General features: G+C 46.2%; 1 protein-coding gene across 1 annotated transcript; it reads right to left on the reverse strand.

Annotated features, from left to right (window-relative positions):
* Positions 1 to 11,038: 11,038 nt before the first annotated feature.
* Positions 11,039 to 11,971, reverse strand: LOC105104223 (olfactory receptor 2V1). The gene has a single exon (XM_010997905.1). It carries the CDS (start codon positions 11,969 to 11,971, stop codon positions 11,039 to 11,041), a length of 933 nt encoding a protein of 310 aa, XP_010996207.1.
* Positions 11,972 to 13,694: the final 1,723 nt, after the last annotated feature.

Consider the following 13,694-nt stretch of genomic DNA (forward strand, 5'->3'; position numbering starts at 1 on the left):
GAACCCTAACGTAAACCTTAGGGACTTTAGTTAACAATAATGTGTCAATACTGGTTCGTCCATTGTAACAAATGTACCGCACCAATGCATTTTAGTAATAGAGGGAACTGTGAGTCGGGGAGGCAAGGGGCATACAGGAATCCTCTATGCTTTCTGCTCAATTTTCTGTCAACTGAAAACCAACCTATAATTAACCGAAAACTATAGGTCAATATTACTGAGTAATATAGATGCAACATTGACAAACCTTTAGATAGACTAACTAAGAAAGAGAGGAAGATGCAAATAAATAAAATTAGACTGAGAAAAAGAGAGGAAGACTCAAGTAAGTAAAATTAGAAATGAAAAAAGAGACATTACAACCGATACTATAGAAAAACATAGAATCGTAAGAGATTACTATGAACAATTATATTCCAACAAATTGTATCCCAACACAGAAAACGGTAGAACCAGACAACTTCACTGGTGAATTCTACTACACATTTAAAGAATTAACACCAATACTCCTCAAACTCTTCCCATGGAAGAGGGAATACTTCCAAACTCATTTTACAAAGCCAGCATTACCTTGATACCAAAACCCGATAAGGTTACCACAAGGAAAGAAAACTGTAGGTCAACATCCCTGATTAATATAGATGCAACAATTCTCAACAAAACATTAGCAAACTGAATTAAAGAACACATCAAAAGAACTATATACCAAGTGGGATATATCCCTGTGATGCAAGGATGGTTCAACATATCAAGTGTAATAGGCCACATCAACAAATGAAAGATAAAATCACAAATATCTAAATAAACACAGAAAAAGCATTATCCTTTCATGATTAAAAAAAAAGGAAAGAAAACCTTAACAGATTTGATATAGAAGGAACATAATGTAATTAAGGCTATATATGACAAACCTATAGCTAGCATTATACTTAATGGAGGAAAATTGAAAGCTTTTCATTTAAGATCAGGAACAAGACAAGGATGTCCACTCTCACCACTCCTATTCATATGGTAGTAGAAGTCCTAGCTAGAGCAATTAGGCAAGATAAAGAAATAAAAGGCATCAAATTGGAAAGGAAGAAGTAAGACTGTTGCTATTTGCTAATGATTTGATCTTACACATAAAAAACCCAAAGAGTCAATCGAAAACTAATTGCTTTAACTAGGACTTCTAGTACTATATTGAATAGGAGTAGCCAGAGTGGTCTACTCAGCCATAAAAAAAAGAATGAATGAAACTTTGTCATTTGCAACAGTGTGGATGGACCTGGAAGGTATGATGCTTAGTGAAGTAAGTCAGACAGAGAAAGACAAATCCTGTATGTTATCGCTCCTATGTGGGATCTAAAAAATGGAGCAAATGAATGAATATAATAAAACAGAAATAGACTCACAGATATAGAGAACAAACTAGTGGTTACCAGCAGTGAGAAGGACGGGAGGAGGGGCAAGAGAGAGGTATGGAATTAAGAGGTACAAACTACCATGCATCAAATAAAAAGGCTACAAGGATATATTGTATAGCACAGGGAACATAGCCAAAATTTTGTAAAACCTTTAAATGGAGTATAAGCTATAAAATATTGAATCACTATGTTGTAACCTGAAACTGATATTGTAAATCAAACGTAGTTCAATAAAAAATTAAAAACAAAACACTCAAAAAAGAGAGAGAGAGAGAGAAAACTATTAGAATTAATCAGTAGTTTTGGTAAAGTTGCAGGATACAATATCAATATTCGGAAATCACTTGCATTCCGTTACACTAATGATGAAGCATCTGAAAAAGAAATTGTAAAAAACCTAATCCATTTACAATGGCATCAAAAACAATAACGTACATAGGAATAAATGTTGTTGAAGGGTACAAACTTGCAACGAGTAGTAAATAAGCACTTGAAACCTAATGCCCAGTACAATGAATATAGACAATATTATATTATAATTTTGTAATATGATAAATATCACTACAGTGGCAATCATACTACGATGCGTAAGTGTGTCAAGGTAACACATTGTATACCTTACATTTACACAATGTTATATGTCAAATGTATTCAACAAAAAAAGTATACACGCACAAAATAAAAAATAATACTGCTCAAAATTTTAAAAATAAAACTGCTCTAGAAAATTAAGTCTATTAATAAGAAAAAAGGCAGTGCAAAATGAGCCATCAACAGAATAAAAAGGCAACCTACCGAATGGGAGAAAATATCTGTAAATCTTATCTGATAAGGGGTTTTAACTCCACAAATATAAAGAACTCATATAACTCAATAGCAAAATAAACAATCCAATTTAAAAATAGGCAGAGGATCTGAGCAGACATTTTTCCAAGGACAGAGATGACCAACAGATATATGAAAAGATGCTCAGTATCACTAATCATCAAAGAAATACAAATCACAACCACAACGAGATTATCACCTCACATTTGTCAGAATGGCTGTTACTACAAAGGAAAAAAAAGTGTCTGCAAGGAAGTGAAGAAAAGGGAACTTGTGCACCACTGGTGGGAATGAAAATTGGTGCAGCGACTGTGGAAAACAGTATGGAGGCTCCTCAAAAAATTAAAAATAGAACTACCATATGACCCAGCAGTTCTACTTCTGGAATATTCATCCAAAGAGAATGAAAACAATAACTTAAAAAGATATCTTCCCACCCACACCCTGTTCATTGCAGCATTATTTACAATAGCCAAGATATGTAAGCAACCTGTGTCCATGAATGAATAAATATGAATGAATAAAGAAAATTTAGTGTATACATACACACACACTGGAATATTATTTGGCCATAAAAAATAAGGAAATCTTTCCACTTGTGCCAACATGGATGGACTGTGAATGCTAAGTGAAGTAAGTCAGAGAGATAAATACTGTATAACCTCACTTATGTGTGGAATCTATTTAAAAAGAAAAAAATAAGGGGAAAATGTGGCCTAGATTTGAGGAAGGTAGGTTTCCAAAAACTCAGAGAAAGGAGGGCTAGGACCCATGGCTCTACAGTCATGAACAGTCAGTAGCTCCAGAACCATGGGATGCGGGAGCCGCAGCAGAATTCCTGGAGATGTAGTGGCAGCGATCCTAACTGAAAAGAAAAGGGATGAGAAACAATACAGAACGATGTGGCAGCGCAAGGACCGCTGCAAAATCAGGCAGGATAAACAGACACGGAGTGCCACCGGCCTCGCACAAGATCTTGGAGGCCCAGGTGGACTGGGACTCAGGCCACTGTGGTCCGACTTTCAGAGAACAGGAAGCTTCACCTGCAGCAGGCGCTTGGTAAATCCATCCACCGGCAAGATTTGACTAACGCGCGCAAAGCTTAGAGGATGTCAGGCCCTGTGCTGGGGGCTGAGGATCCAGCGTGGGTCTTAGCAGGAAGTGAGGGCATTGGCCTCTTACACGTGGCAGGAGCTCGATGGCTAGGAACTGGGAAACTGAGGAGCCACGTGGGTGCATGATGGGATCCCTATCTGAGCAGGGGATGGGGTGGGGACAAGGAGGATCTCTGAAAGGAAGAGAGACCTGAAAGATGTCTCGTCAATGCCCAGGACAAGGGGCCAGGGAGAAGGAAAGGTCTAGTCCATGCCGCAGAACCAAGAACTGGGAAACGACATCAGGGCTGGGGTAAGATGAGCAACTGGAGGAGATCTGGGGACAGGACAGGGAGGCCCTGGGGACAGAAGAAGAGAGCTAGGTGTTCCCCAAGGGGCAACAGGAGACCATGGCAGATGGGTCACATCCGCAATTCATGTCAGACTTTTCACTTTTAAGTATTCTTTCAGGGTGTGGAAGTTAGAAAATGAAGAATAAGTGTAGGGAGACAGGTCAGGAGATCATTTCTCAGGTGTAGGCAAAAGGGAACGGTTGCTTGGCGAGAGTAACCACGATGTCTTAAGGGGCGCTGCAAACGTAACCTGAATACAAGTTCACCTCTGATGTCCCACCCTCTGCCCAACCAGCTTGCTCCCTGCCCTCGCAGGGGATGCTAACTCACTCCATTCTTCCCGTTGCTCAAGACCTTGGTGCCATTTTTAACTCCTCTTTGTCACATTCCAGCCTAGACTGTCAGCGGATTCCATCAGCTTTACCTTCCAAATAAACCTAGAATTGCACCACCTCCTATCGCCTGGTCTGAGACACCATCATTTTGACGCCTGGATTGTGGCAGTAGCTCCCCCTTGTCTCCTAGCTCGCCTTAGGGCTTGTCCATTTTGATAAGCCATCCATCAGGATGAGCCTACAGCCCGCCCCTCCCCTTCAGCTTCCAGAATAAAGCAGAATCACCATCACTTCACTCCAAAACCACTCAGAATGTGCTCTGGCCAGTGCAGCCAGATTTACACTGGGGAGCTTGGTTATTTTGTTGAGGGAACAGTGAAGCATGTCACCTAGCTCCAGTAGACCTTGTACATCACATCTTACCCTGGCCACTGTTTTGCTGGCTTCCCACCACCCTCGAGATGTTCAGGTGGATTTTTTTTTTTTTTTTTTTTTTTTTTTTTTGCCAAGTGGACCCTCAAACTGAATCCTATCACATTCATCTCTGACTTGAAGCATTTGCACTAGGAATTCTATTTCTGCTCTTGACCGGCGGCCCTCCCCCTTCCCGGTGGTGGGCACTCACATGTTTTATTTGCAGGCTCAGCCGCTCCTCCAGACTGTGAAAGTGGACGGGGCCGCCGGAGATTCCCCTCCAGAGGAACCCTGAGCCACCGTGTGAATCGACCAGTTACACACACAGCTGTCCGCGCTTCTCCTGCAGCCCCTCTCCCTCCCTCGTCCACAGACCTCCGTCAGACACTTTCCCAGGCGTTTTGCTGTTGGTGTGGGCAGGAAGAGGAGCGCTGATCAGAGCTCACTAAGGGCCAGGCACTGCAGACCAAAGCTGAATGTTGTTCTTAAGGAGGCCAGCCTACAAGGGGGACAGCTGGAAACAATCGTAAATCAGTAGGCAAAGCCCCAAGACAGGTGGAGAGAGGAACAGGCAGGGTGGGCGGGGCTTGGGAAGCCCCCACAGCAGGCAGTGCCGGTGCCTGGTGTTCATGATGCTTCCAAACTGCCCAGGGGCTTGTCACAAATGCAGGGCCACATGCCCCCACCCCCACCCCCACCCCGGACACTCTGATTTAGGAGGTCAGGAGAGGTGCCCAGAAACCAGCAGGTTTAACAGGGGCTGGGGGATTCTGACTCAGGTGGATCTATTTTAGGAGCCTGGAAGCTCAGACTGCTGCAAGGAGGATGGAGCAAGGCGCTGGCCATAACCCCTGCCAGGGGAGGTCTGGAGCCCCAGTAAGTGTCTTAGCAGTTCCGGTGGGGCTGGATGTGGGGAATGCAAGGAGTATAGATGAAAAAGGACAAGTGAGGCTGAAGGGGCAGCTCTGCTCAACAGAGGTCCCAAGACAGAGGTAAAAGGAGAACCCTGTCCCAAATGTACTCTGCGAGTGAAGGGCCTGTGCCTCTCCCAGGAGACTCAGTGAGCGACATCTGATCTCCCAATCACTTCTCTGGAACAGATTAATTCTTCTTTCACGCCCCTCCTTCTCGGGACCTGACAGTCAGGTGCCCAGTTCTTATCAGCTCTCCATTCGCACCAGCTTCTCAACCACAACACAAACAAGAGGCTTGCTGACTTTCAACTTCAGTCCTGCCTCACACTTAGGCCAAATAGCTACTGCTCTTTAAAAAGAACTCACGCAGGGGATGGCCCCTGGGAATTACAGCTATGGGCTTAAAAAAAAAAAAAAAAAAAAGGTTTTAAACTGTATGCAGAGTTTCAGAACAAGGAACAGAAAAATCTCAAGATGCGCCCCCAGGGCCAGAGGAGGTTGAATGAAACTTGCTGAATGTCAAACTCCAGGGCCAGTACCTGACTCCTTCCCCACCACCTCCACTGCCCCACTGATGATTTTTCTGCTCCAAGAAACAGTCTGGGGGAAGACGCCCAGGGATTTTGCCAGTCAGCAGCGGGAACAGGGCTCTGAAGTCACAAAGTGGAAGGTTAGATAAAGGCAGAGGCGGGAAGGGCATAGCTCAGTGGCAATGTGCGTGCTTAGCATGCGCAAGGTCCTGGGCTCAATCCCAGTACCTCCATTAATAATACATAAATAAAGATAGGAAACTGAGATCCTGACTGTGTAGACTGGCAAGGCAGGGTGAAAGACAGGTGCTAGTTACAGGGAGGGCAGAAGGCGGCAGAACGCAGGACATCAGGGAAGAGGTGGGACGGTGGTCACTGAGAGCAGGGCTGGAGGAGATGGGAGGACAAGGACAGGAAGCTGGTCAGGGGAGCTAGGGAGAGGTCAGAGGATGGAAGAACTTAGTTTTGCCCCTTCCTTAGCTCTGACTAGAAGGAATGGGTGGGGAATGGGGTTTTTCCTTTGGGATTTCATACTTTTCCTGTCTCCAGGTACCCCACACCTCAAGGCAACAGAAAGTTCTTGAGAGACAACTGAGTCAGTATGACCATGGGAGGGACTTAGCTTCCAGGTGAGAGTGACAGGTGCTTAGGGAGTAGGAGCCAAGCATGGAAATCGAGAATAGCCACCCCCAAAAGCAGTGCTTCTCCAAATGTGGGTGCCTCACCTGCACCACTGTGTCTGGTCAGCTTTTTGGAAAAAAATGACTCTCTGACCTCACACCTGACATGCTAAATCAGAACCTTTGGAGGTAGACCCGCCCCACCCCCCGCCCTCCAAATCTGCTCCATCAATAAGCAACCTGCGTGACTTTTAAGCACAGTCCACTTGAAGGGACCCACTGATCAAGGCCCAGAGAGTCCATCTGGGCCTTTCTGGTGTTTAATAGTGTGCTGGGGAGAGACAGCTACACTATACTCTGCTTTTTTCCCAGTTCAATTAGTGGGTCATTCCAATGTGTCTCCCTGCCCCAGGATTTGAGGGGGATGGGGAAGAGGTTATTGCAAGCAATAGTTCCAAACTTTAGCTGAGTATCAGGATCACATGGATTTTATTTATTTATTTATTTACTTATTTACTTACTTGTTTATTTATTTGTATTTTTATATTTTTCTATTTAACTGTAGTTGATTTACAATATTGTTAGTTTCAGGTGTACAGCTTCAGATTCTTTTCCATTATCCAGTAGCCACAAGATACTGAATATAGTTCCATGTGCTATACAATAAGTTCTTATTATTTATTTCATATACAATGGGGTATATCTATGAATCCCATACTCATAATTTATCCCTCCCCTTTGGTAACCATAAACTTGTCTTCTATGTCTGTGAGTCTGCTTCTGTTTTGTAAATGAGCTGATTTGTATTTTTTTAGATCCCACGTATCAGTGATACTATGTAATATGTCTTTCTCTGACTTAACTTCATTAGTGTGATAATCTCTAAGTCTATGTGTGTTGCTGCAAATGACAGTATTTTGATCTTTTTTTTATGGCTGAGCAGTATTCCATTGTGTACATACACCACATCTTTATCCATCACATGAATATCTTTTACAAGTTCCCTTGGCCCTACCCTAGACCAATTACATCAAAAGCCCTCAGTTGGGACCCAGATGAAAGCAGACTATCCAAGAATTGTGAGACAACCACAAAAGTGTAACATGCTCTTAGTGGGAATACCAGGAGAAAGGAACATAACAGTTGAAGCAGTAATGACCAAGAATTTCCCCAAATTAACATCAGATACCAAGACAGGCAGAGATCAAGGAAGCTCAGAGAACACCAAGCAAGGAAAATGCCCCCAAACCCACACCTATGGACAGCATATTGAACTTCAGAAAGAAAGAAAGATAGAAAGATAGAAAGAAAGAAAGAGAGGGAGGGAGGGAGGGAGGGAGGGAGGGAAAAGAAAGGAAGGAAGGAAGACAGGAAGAAAAAGAAAGGAAGGAAGACAGGAAGGAAGGAAGAAATAAAGGAAGGAAGGAAGAAAAGAAGGAAACAAAGAAAAGAAAGAAGGAAAGAAAGAAAAGAAAGAAAAAGAGATAACGGGGTCCAGACTTCTACTTGGAAAACAAGAGGGCAATGGATAGAAAGAAAGAAAGAAAGAAAGAAAGAAAGAAAGAAAGAAAGAAAGAAAGAAAGAGAGGGAGGGAGGGAGGGAGGGAGGGAGGGAAAAGAAAGGAAGGAAGGAAGACAGGAAGAAAAAGAAAGGAAGGAAGACAGGAAGGAAGGAAGAAATAAAGGAAGGAAGGAAGAAAAGAAGGAAACAAAGAAAAGAAAGAAGGAAAGAAAGAAAAGAAAGAAAAAGAGATAACGGGGTCCAGACTTCTACTTGGAAAACAAGAGGGCAATGGAATGAGGAACATGGAGAACAAAAATCCTTACCACTCCAATGTCTTGATTGTCAGTTCTCTACACCAAGACAGAGGTAGTCAAGGAAAATTAGGGGGTTTCCCATGATTTTTGGTGCCTGGAAACCACTCGGTACATTATTCTCCACCTAATCACCCATAAATAAACACCTAAGCCTCTCTGTCCAATGGAATACCACCTTTTGGAGAAGCTACTGTCTCAGTTCAGTGAAGGTCGGCAGAGATGGAAGCCCCCAGACTCACAAAGCTCAGGGATCCAGGGAGGAGGAGGAGGGAAGAGACCTCACCCTGGGTCTCCACCCCACCTCACCCCACCCACCTTCCAGACTGAGCCAGAGGGCGCCTCCTGCTGGAGAACTGGCTGCCCCACCCTGAGTAGCTGGAGGCAGTTTGCTTGCTTCAGGGGGCAGAGCCCCAGGCAGGGATGGGAAGCCCCAGTGGCACCCACCCATCAGCCTCAATCCTTAGAGCCCCAGAGGGCACAGGAGGAGACTCAAGGTGGGGACGGCCTGTACATTAGGGTAGACTCCCAGATGCAGACAATGGGAGGAGGGTGAGGCTCAGGCTGCTGCCTGCTGGGACAGGATCAAGGAAGGTTCCAAAATGAATGTTGGGCAACACGCATAGAGAACTACTTGAAAATTTGTTCTGTCAGTGGCATAGAATTGTCTGTCATTTTTTAAGAAATCCATTGATTACTGAAGAATATATACATTTTAATAGAAAGAGCTAACAAAGAGCTCACAGTGCCAAGCAGGTTAACTGCAGTTTCTCCTTTAAGCCTTCCTAAAACCACGTGAGCTAATAATGACAGCTCTACTGTAGGCTAGAAAATCCCACTGGCTTGACCTTCAAAATGTATCGAGTACCTGCCCATTTCTGCCACCACCTGTATTTCCACCCTGGTCCAAGTGACATCATTTCTCATCTGAATTACTACAGGGGTCATGGGATGGACCTCACAGAGCTCCCAGGGTTGTTGTTCTATTAAAAAAAGGGCAAAGCCCTACCTCCTCACATCAACCAATGAGGCTCAGTGAGATGTGGGCCCTGTTCCCTGTGGCCAGCTCTCCCTCACTCTCTCCCTGGCTCTCCCTGCTCTAGAACACTGTCCTCAGCCTTTTTGCTCAGCTGTCCCCTCTGCCAGGAACACTTTGTATCAGTAGCCAGACTCCAAACACTCCCAGGGCTGGACCATGCCCTGTCCTTCCCCGCTGTGTGTGCACACCCACAGGCTCTCAGGATATGAAAGCAGGTCTCTTGGGAGCAGTGTGATTGAATGATTAAGGGGGGATTTTGGGTCCAGCATGTTCAAGGAGATCTTTGTGGAAGACATGGCTCAAGAGATTATTTCCCAAATCTCTTCAGAGCCCCTGTGATGGAAACCTAACAGAAGCCAGTTCCTGCTGGGGTCTTCTCACATCACTCCCCATTCCACCTTTGGTCTCTATGATCAAGAATCAATGATATTCCCAAATTCCTTCATTGCATGGAGTGACACCTTTGTGTCTCCTGTACCTTCTGCCGTGTTAAACTTACAGACAGACTATAACAATGTTCTGGCTGTTTTCAAGATTTTATACTTAATGCTTATATTTAATGTACAGTTTCAAGACAGGACAAAACTCTTTACTTTGCTTAATAACATAAGATACTTTGAAATGGAGTTTGTGTTACAGTAAGCAATTAGTAGTTAGTGAGACAGCAGGGAAGGGGGAGGGTCACCACCATTAAAAGAATGTCACAGCCATTGAGGATAGGACAAATACTGGTTAGAACCAACCAGGCCCAAGATGGCAGAAGATTCAATTTCCAGTAGACCTTGGGCCTCATTACTCCCTCATTGTAATGTATTAGCGTGATAAATGGCACACCTACAGGTGCCGTGACAGTTCCCAGGCTGACCATAAAAGACTAAGAAGTAGGCAGTGGCCCAATTCCTGGAAATCCCTGCCTTTTCCCCCAAACAATTGGAATAACCCTCCCATTTGTTAGCACATGAAATTACCCAACCCATAAAAACTAACCACCCCTGTACCCTGGGGCCTCTCACCTTCTGAGAAGGCCCACACTCTGTCTATGGAGTGTGTATCTCCCCGAATAAATCTACTTTTGCTCTACTTTGGCTCGCTCTTGAATTCTTTCCTGCATGAAGCCAAGGACCATCACTTGACAGGGCACATCTCAGGGACTCGCCTGGGACCTGGGACTGACCATCCTATCGTGCCCCACTCTCCTGCAACACCAGGGAATGTTAGACTGACTCTACTGGTAGCTATGATGGTACAGACGATAAAGTGAAATCCAGAGAATGAAGTGATGCCCAAGGCTGCACACCTCCTACATGTCAGACTCTCGCTCTGACCTTTGCACCACATTTCAGGGGGCAAATGACTTCTGAATTGGGTCCCATGCTTCCGTCACTTTTAATGTGCAGTTCAGAAGAAAACTGCCCCTAGCAACCCTAGGGAAAATGTGAACAGTGGACCTAAGGACCTCTAATGGATGGAAATGGTGGTGCTCAGTGGAGGAAAGGCTGTGAAACTGATCACTGACATCTGTCACCCTGACGTCTCCCACCCAAATGTTTTCAGATTGCTCAGCTCATAGCCTCACTCCAACCAACCAGAGGGGCCCAATGAGTCCAGAGGCGGAAGATGAGCCACAAGGGAACCCGAGCTTGCAGAGGAAGGAGCAGAACAAGAGAGGAAGCCCCCAGGAGGGTGGGCATGTCTACACTCCCCATCTCCCCAACACCTTCTTCAGGGCCCTCCCCACCTCCCTGTTCCTCAGACTGTAAATGAGTGGGTTGAGCATTGGGGTGAGGATGGTGTAGAAGATGGAGGTGACTCGGTCTCCCACCGGTGTCCTAGCAGAGGCTCCCTGCATGTAGCTAAAAATGGCTCCCCCATAGTAAAGACTCACCACAGCCAGATGGGAGGAGGAAGTGGTCAGTGCCTTCTGTTTCCCCTCAGTGGAGGGCATTCTAATCACAGCCGTGAGGACCCGGGCATAGGAAGCCACAATGACCCCCAGGGGCAGCAGCAGCATGACCACACAGCAAGCATAGACGAGGTCCTCGAAGAGCGAGGTGTCGGCACAGGAGAGCCGCAGCAGGGCGGGGACCTCGCAGAAGAAGTGGTCCACCTGGAGGGAGCCGCAGTAGGGGAAGCTGAAGACCATGCCCACGTCGACCATGCTGTCGGCCACTCCACCCAGCCAGGATGCCAAGGCCAGGAGACAGCAGGCCTTCCGGTTCATGAGCACAGGGTACCGCAGGGGGTGGCACACAGCCACGTACCTGTCATAGGCCATGGCCGCCAGGAGGAAGCACTCAGCTCCTCCTACCATGACCACTAAGAAGACCTGAGCCGCGCAGCCGCCCCGAGAAATGAACCTCCTGCCCGACAGGAAGTTGGCTGCCATCTTGGGCACCACTGTGCCCGTCGTGGTCAGGTCCATGAGGGACAGCTGGCTGAGAAAAAAGTACATTGGGGTGTGCAGGCGCCTGTCGGCCTGGATGAGCAGGAGGAAGAAGATGTTGCCGGCCAGGGCAGCAGCAGAGGCCAGAAGGACAAGGGAAAAGAGGAGGAAGTCATAAGGTGAGTGGCTGAACAGGCCCAAGAGGATGAAGTCTGATAGGGAGGTGTGGTTCCAGATGTCCATGGCCTTGACCCTGAGAAAAAAATAAATGTGCAAACATAAAAATAAAATGCTCACCCGGCATCTCCATCATACAAGGAAACTCTCTTTTATCTTCTAAAGATCACTGCCCAGGTTCTGTCTTAGCCCCATCCTTTCCTCCTGCAGTGAAAATCCATTTCCTCTCAGTTGCCCTCAGTGGTTCCCAAGCAAGATTTGATCTTAGCTTCTCTTGATAGACTAGTAATTGGGCCCCCAGAGAAGGGGGGTGGGGGGTGTAAGTTATTTGTCTCCGAAAGGTACACAAACATTTAAAAAGCGAAATACGCTTCCAGCCAGCTTTCCGACCCAGGGATGTCTTTTCTCAAGGACTTAGGATTGGTCTCTCTCAACTGCAACCATCAAGGAAGATAAAGCCCCTATTTCTCAGGCTTTACGGGAGGGCAGGACCCTAAGTCCAGCAGGCACTTTGCTCCAAGGTGCAGAATTATCTCTTGCCATAACCTGTGAGAAGTTTGTATTTCCTTTGGATAAAGCCAACTAGCTAACAGAGACAGTCCTCCCAATTACCAGGGGAATGTAGGATGAACCCTGCGAGCCAGATGGCGCTGTCGAGTCCTCTTCCTTGAGGACAGGTTACTGTGTATCTCGAGAGCATGTGTGTAATGGGTTGCCACCGCCTGGCTGTACGAAAGGCGGTTTTCCTTCTGTCTTTGCAACCTCTTAGCAGGTCGCATTCTGTGATACACGTCACATTCTGATTTAATGCTTATTCGAAAATAAAACTCTTTACTTTCCCTTCTACCTTTGTGGGGAGGTTTTCAGGGTAGGGAGGAGATTTGGCTTGTAATTATATTTCCAGAGTCAGACAATCATGGCAGCAGAGAGGGAAATCCTAGGACATACTGAGTTACAGAGACGTACCCGCAAAGGGGGCCAGAGCACAGCTCAGGGAGGTAGATTCCAAGATCAGCACTGTCAGGAATCCCACCGTGACATGGGCCATGGGTGGCAAGGGCCCAGCAGGTCTGCCTGCCGACTTTGGAACTCAGTCCAGAGACTGGAGAACAAATGAGCAATGATAACAGTTTTGCCCAAGAAAGCCAGGATTACGGTCTTTCACGTCTCAGATGCTGACAGCCTTTGTCACTTGACAGCATAGAGGTATCCCTGTGTCCAGCCTGACACTCTCTAGGCTGAAGCCTGAAGTCAGAGTAACTTCACCACTTCCCAGTCACCTTTGGTCCCTCATCTGTTAGGTTTTCCCTCACCTCTTTAGCACCTACCACCCCTAGTCCCTTCCCCAAAGGTCACCTTCCACCCTGACCTGCAAATCTCAGCCTGGGAAAGGGTCTTACACACAGACTCTCCTCCACCTCCATGGCTCCAAGTAAAAACCTACAGCGCTAACCGCCCAAGATGCTCCTCTGCTTCTTACAGAATTGATGAGCTCATGTCCCAGGTTTATACCTCCAGTTTCAGAGCAGGTATCTTGGGACACTCCAGTCAGCTCATAATGACCCCAGGGAATAGACAGACACTCCACCCCGCAGAGGAAGCCAACATTAGTGAAATGGCTTCAGGACAAAGTTCATTCCCCATAGCCCTGGTCCTGGAGAATACCCCAGACTCCCACTTAAACAAAGGAAGGAGGCATCCCCTTGACACATTCACCTACACTCCCGCTCAGGGGTCTTCACCCCTACTTCACCCCTGGGGGCTTGGAGAGAATGTGGTCACACTGAGT

The sequence above is a fragment of the Camelus dromedarius genome, chromosome 3, assembly GCF_036321535.1.
Source record: "Camelus dromedarius isolate mCamDro1 chromosome 3, mCamDro1.pat, whole genome shotgun sequence".
NCBI lineage: Eukaryota > Metazoa > Chordata > Mammalia > Artiodactyla > Camelidae > Camelus > Camelus dromedarius.

Excerpts from the sequence above, each read along its gene's own strand:
- LOC105104223 (XM_010997905.1), bottom strand. The coding sequence starts at position 11,971 with ATGGACATCTGGAACCACACCTCCCTATCAGACTTCATCCTCTTGGGC.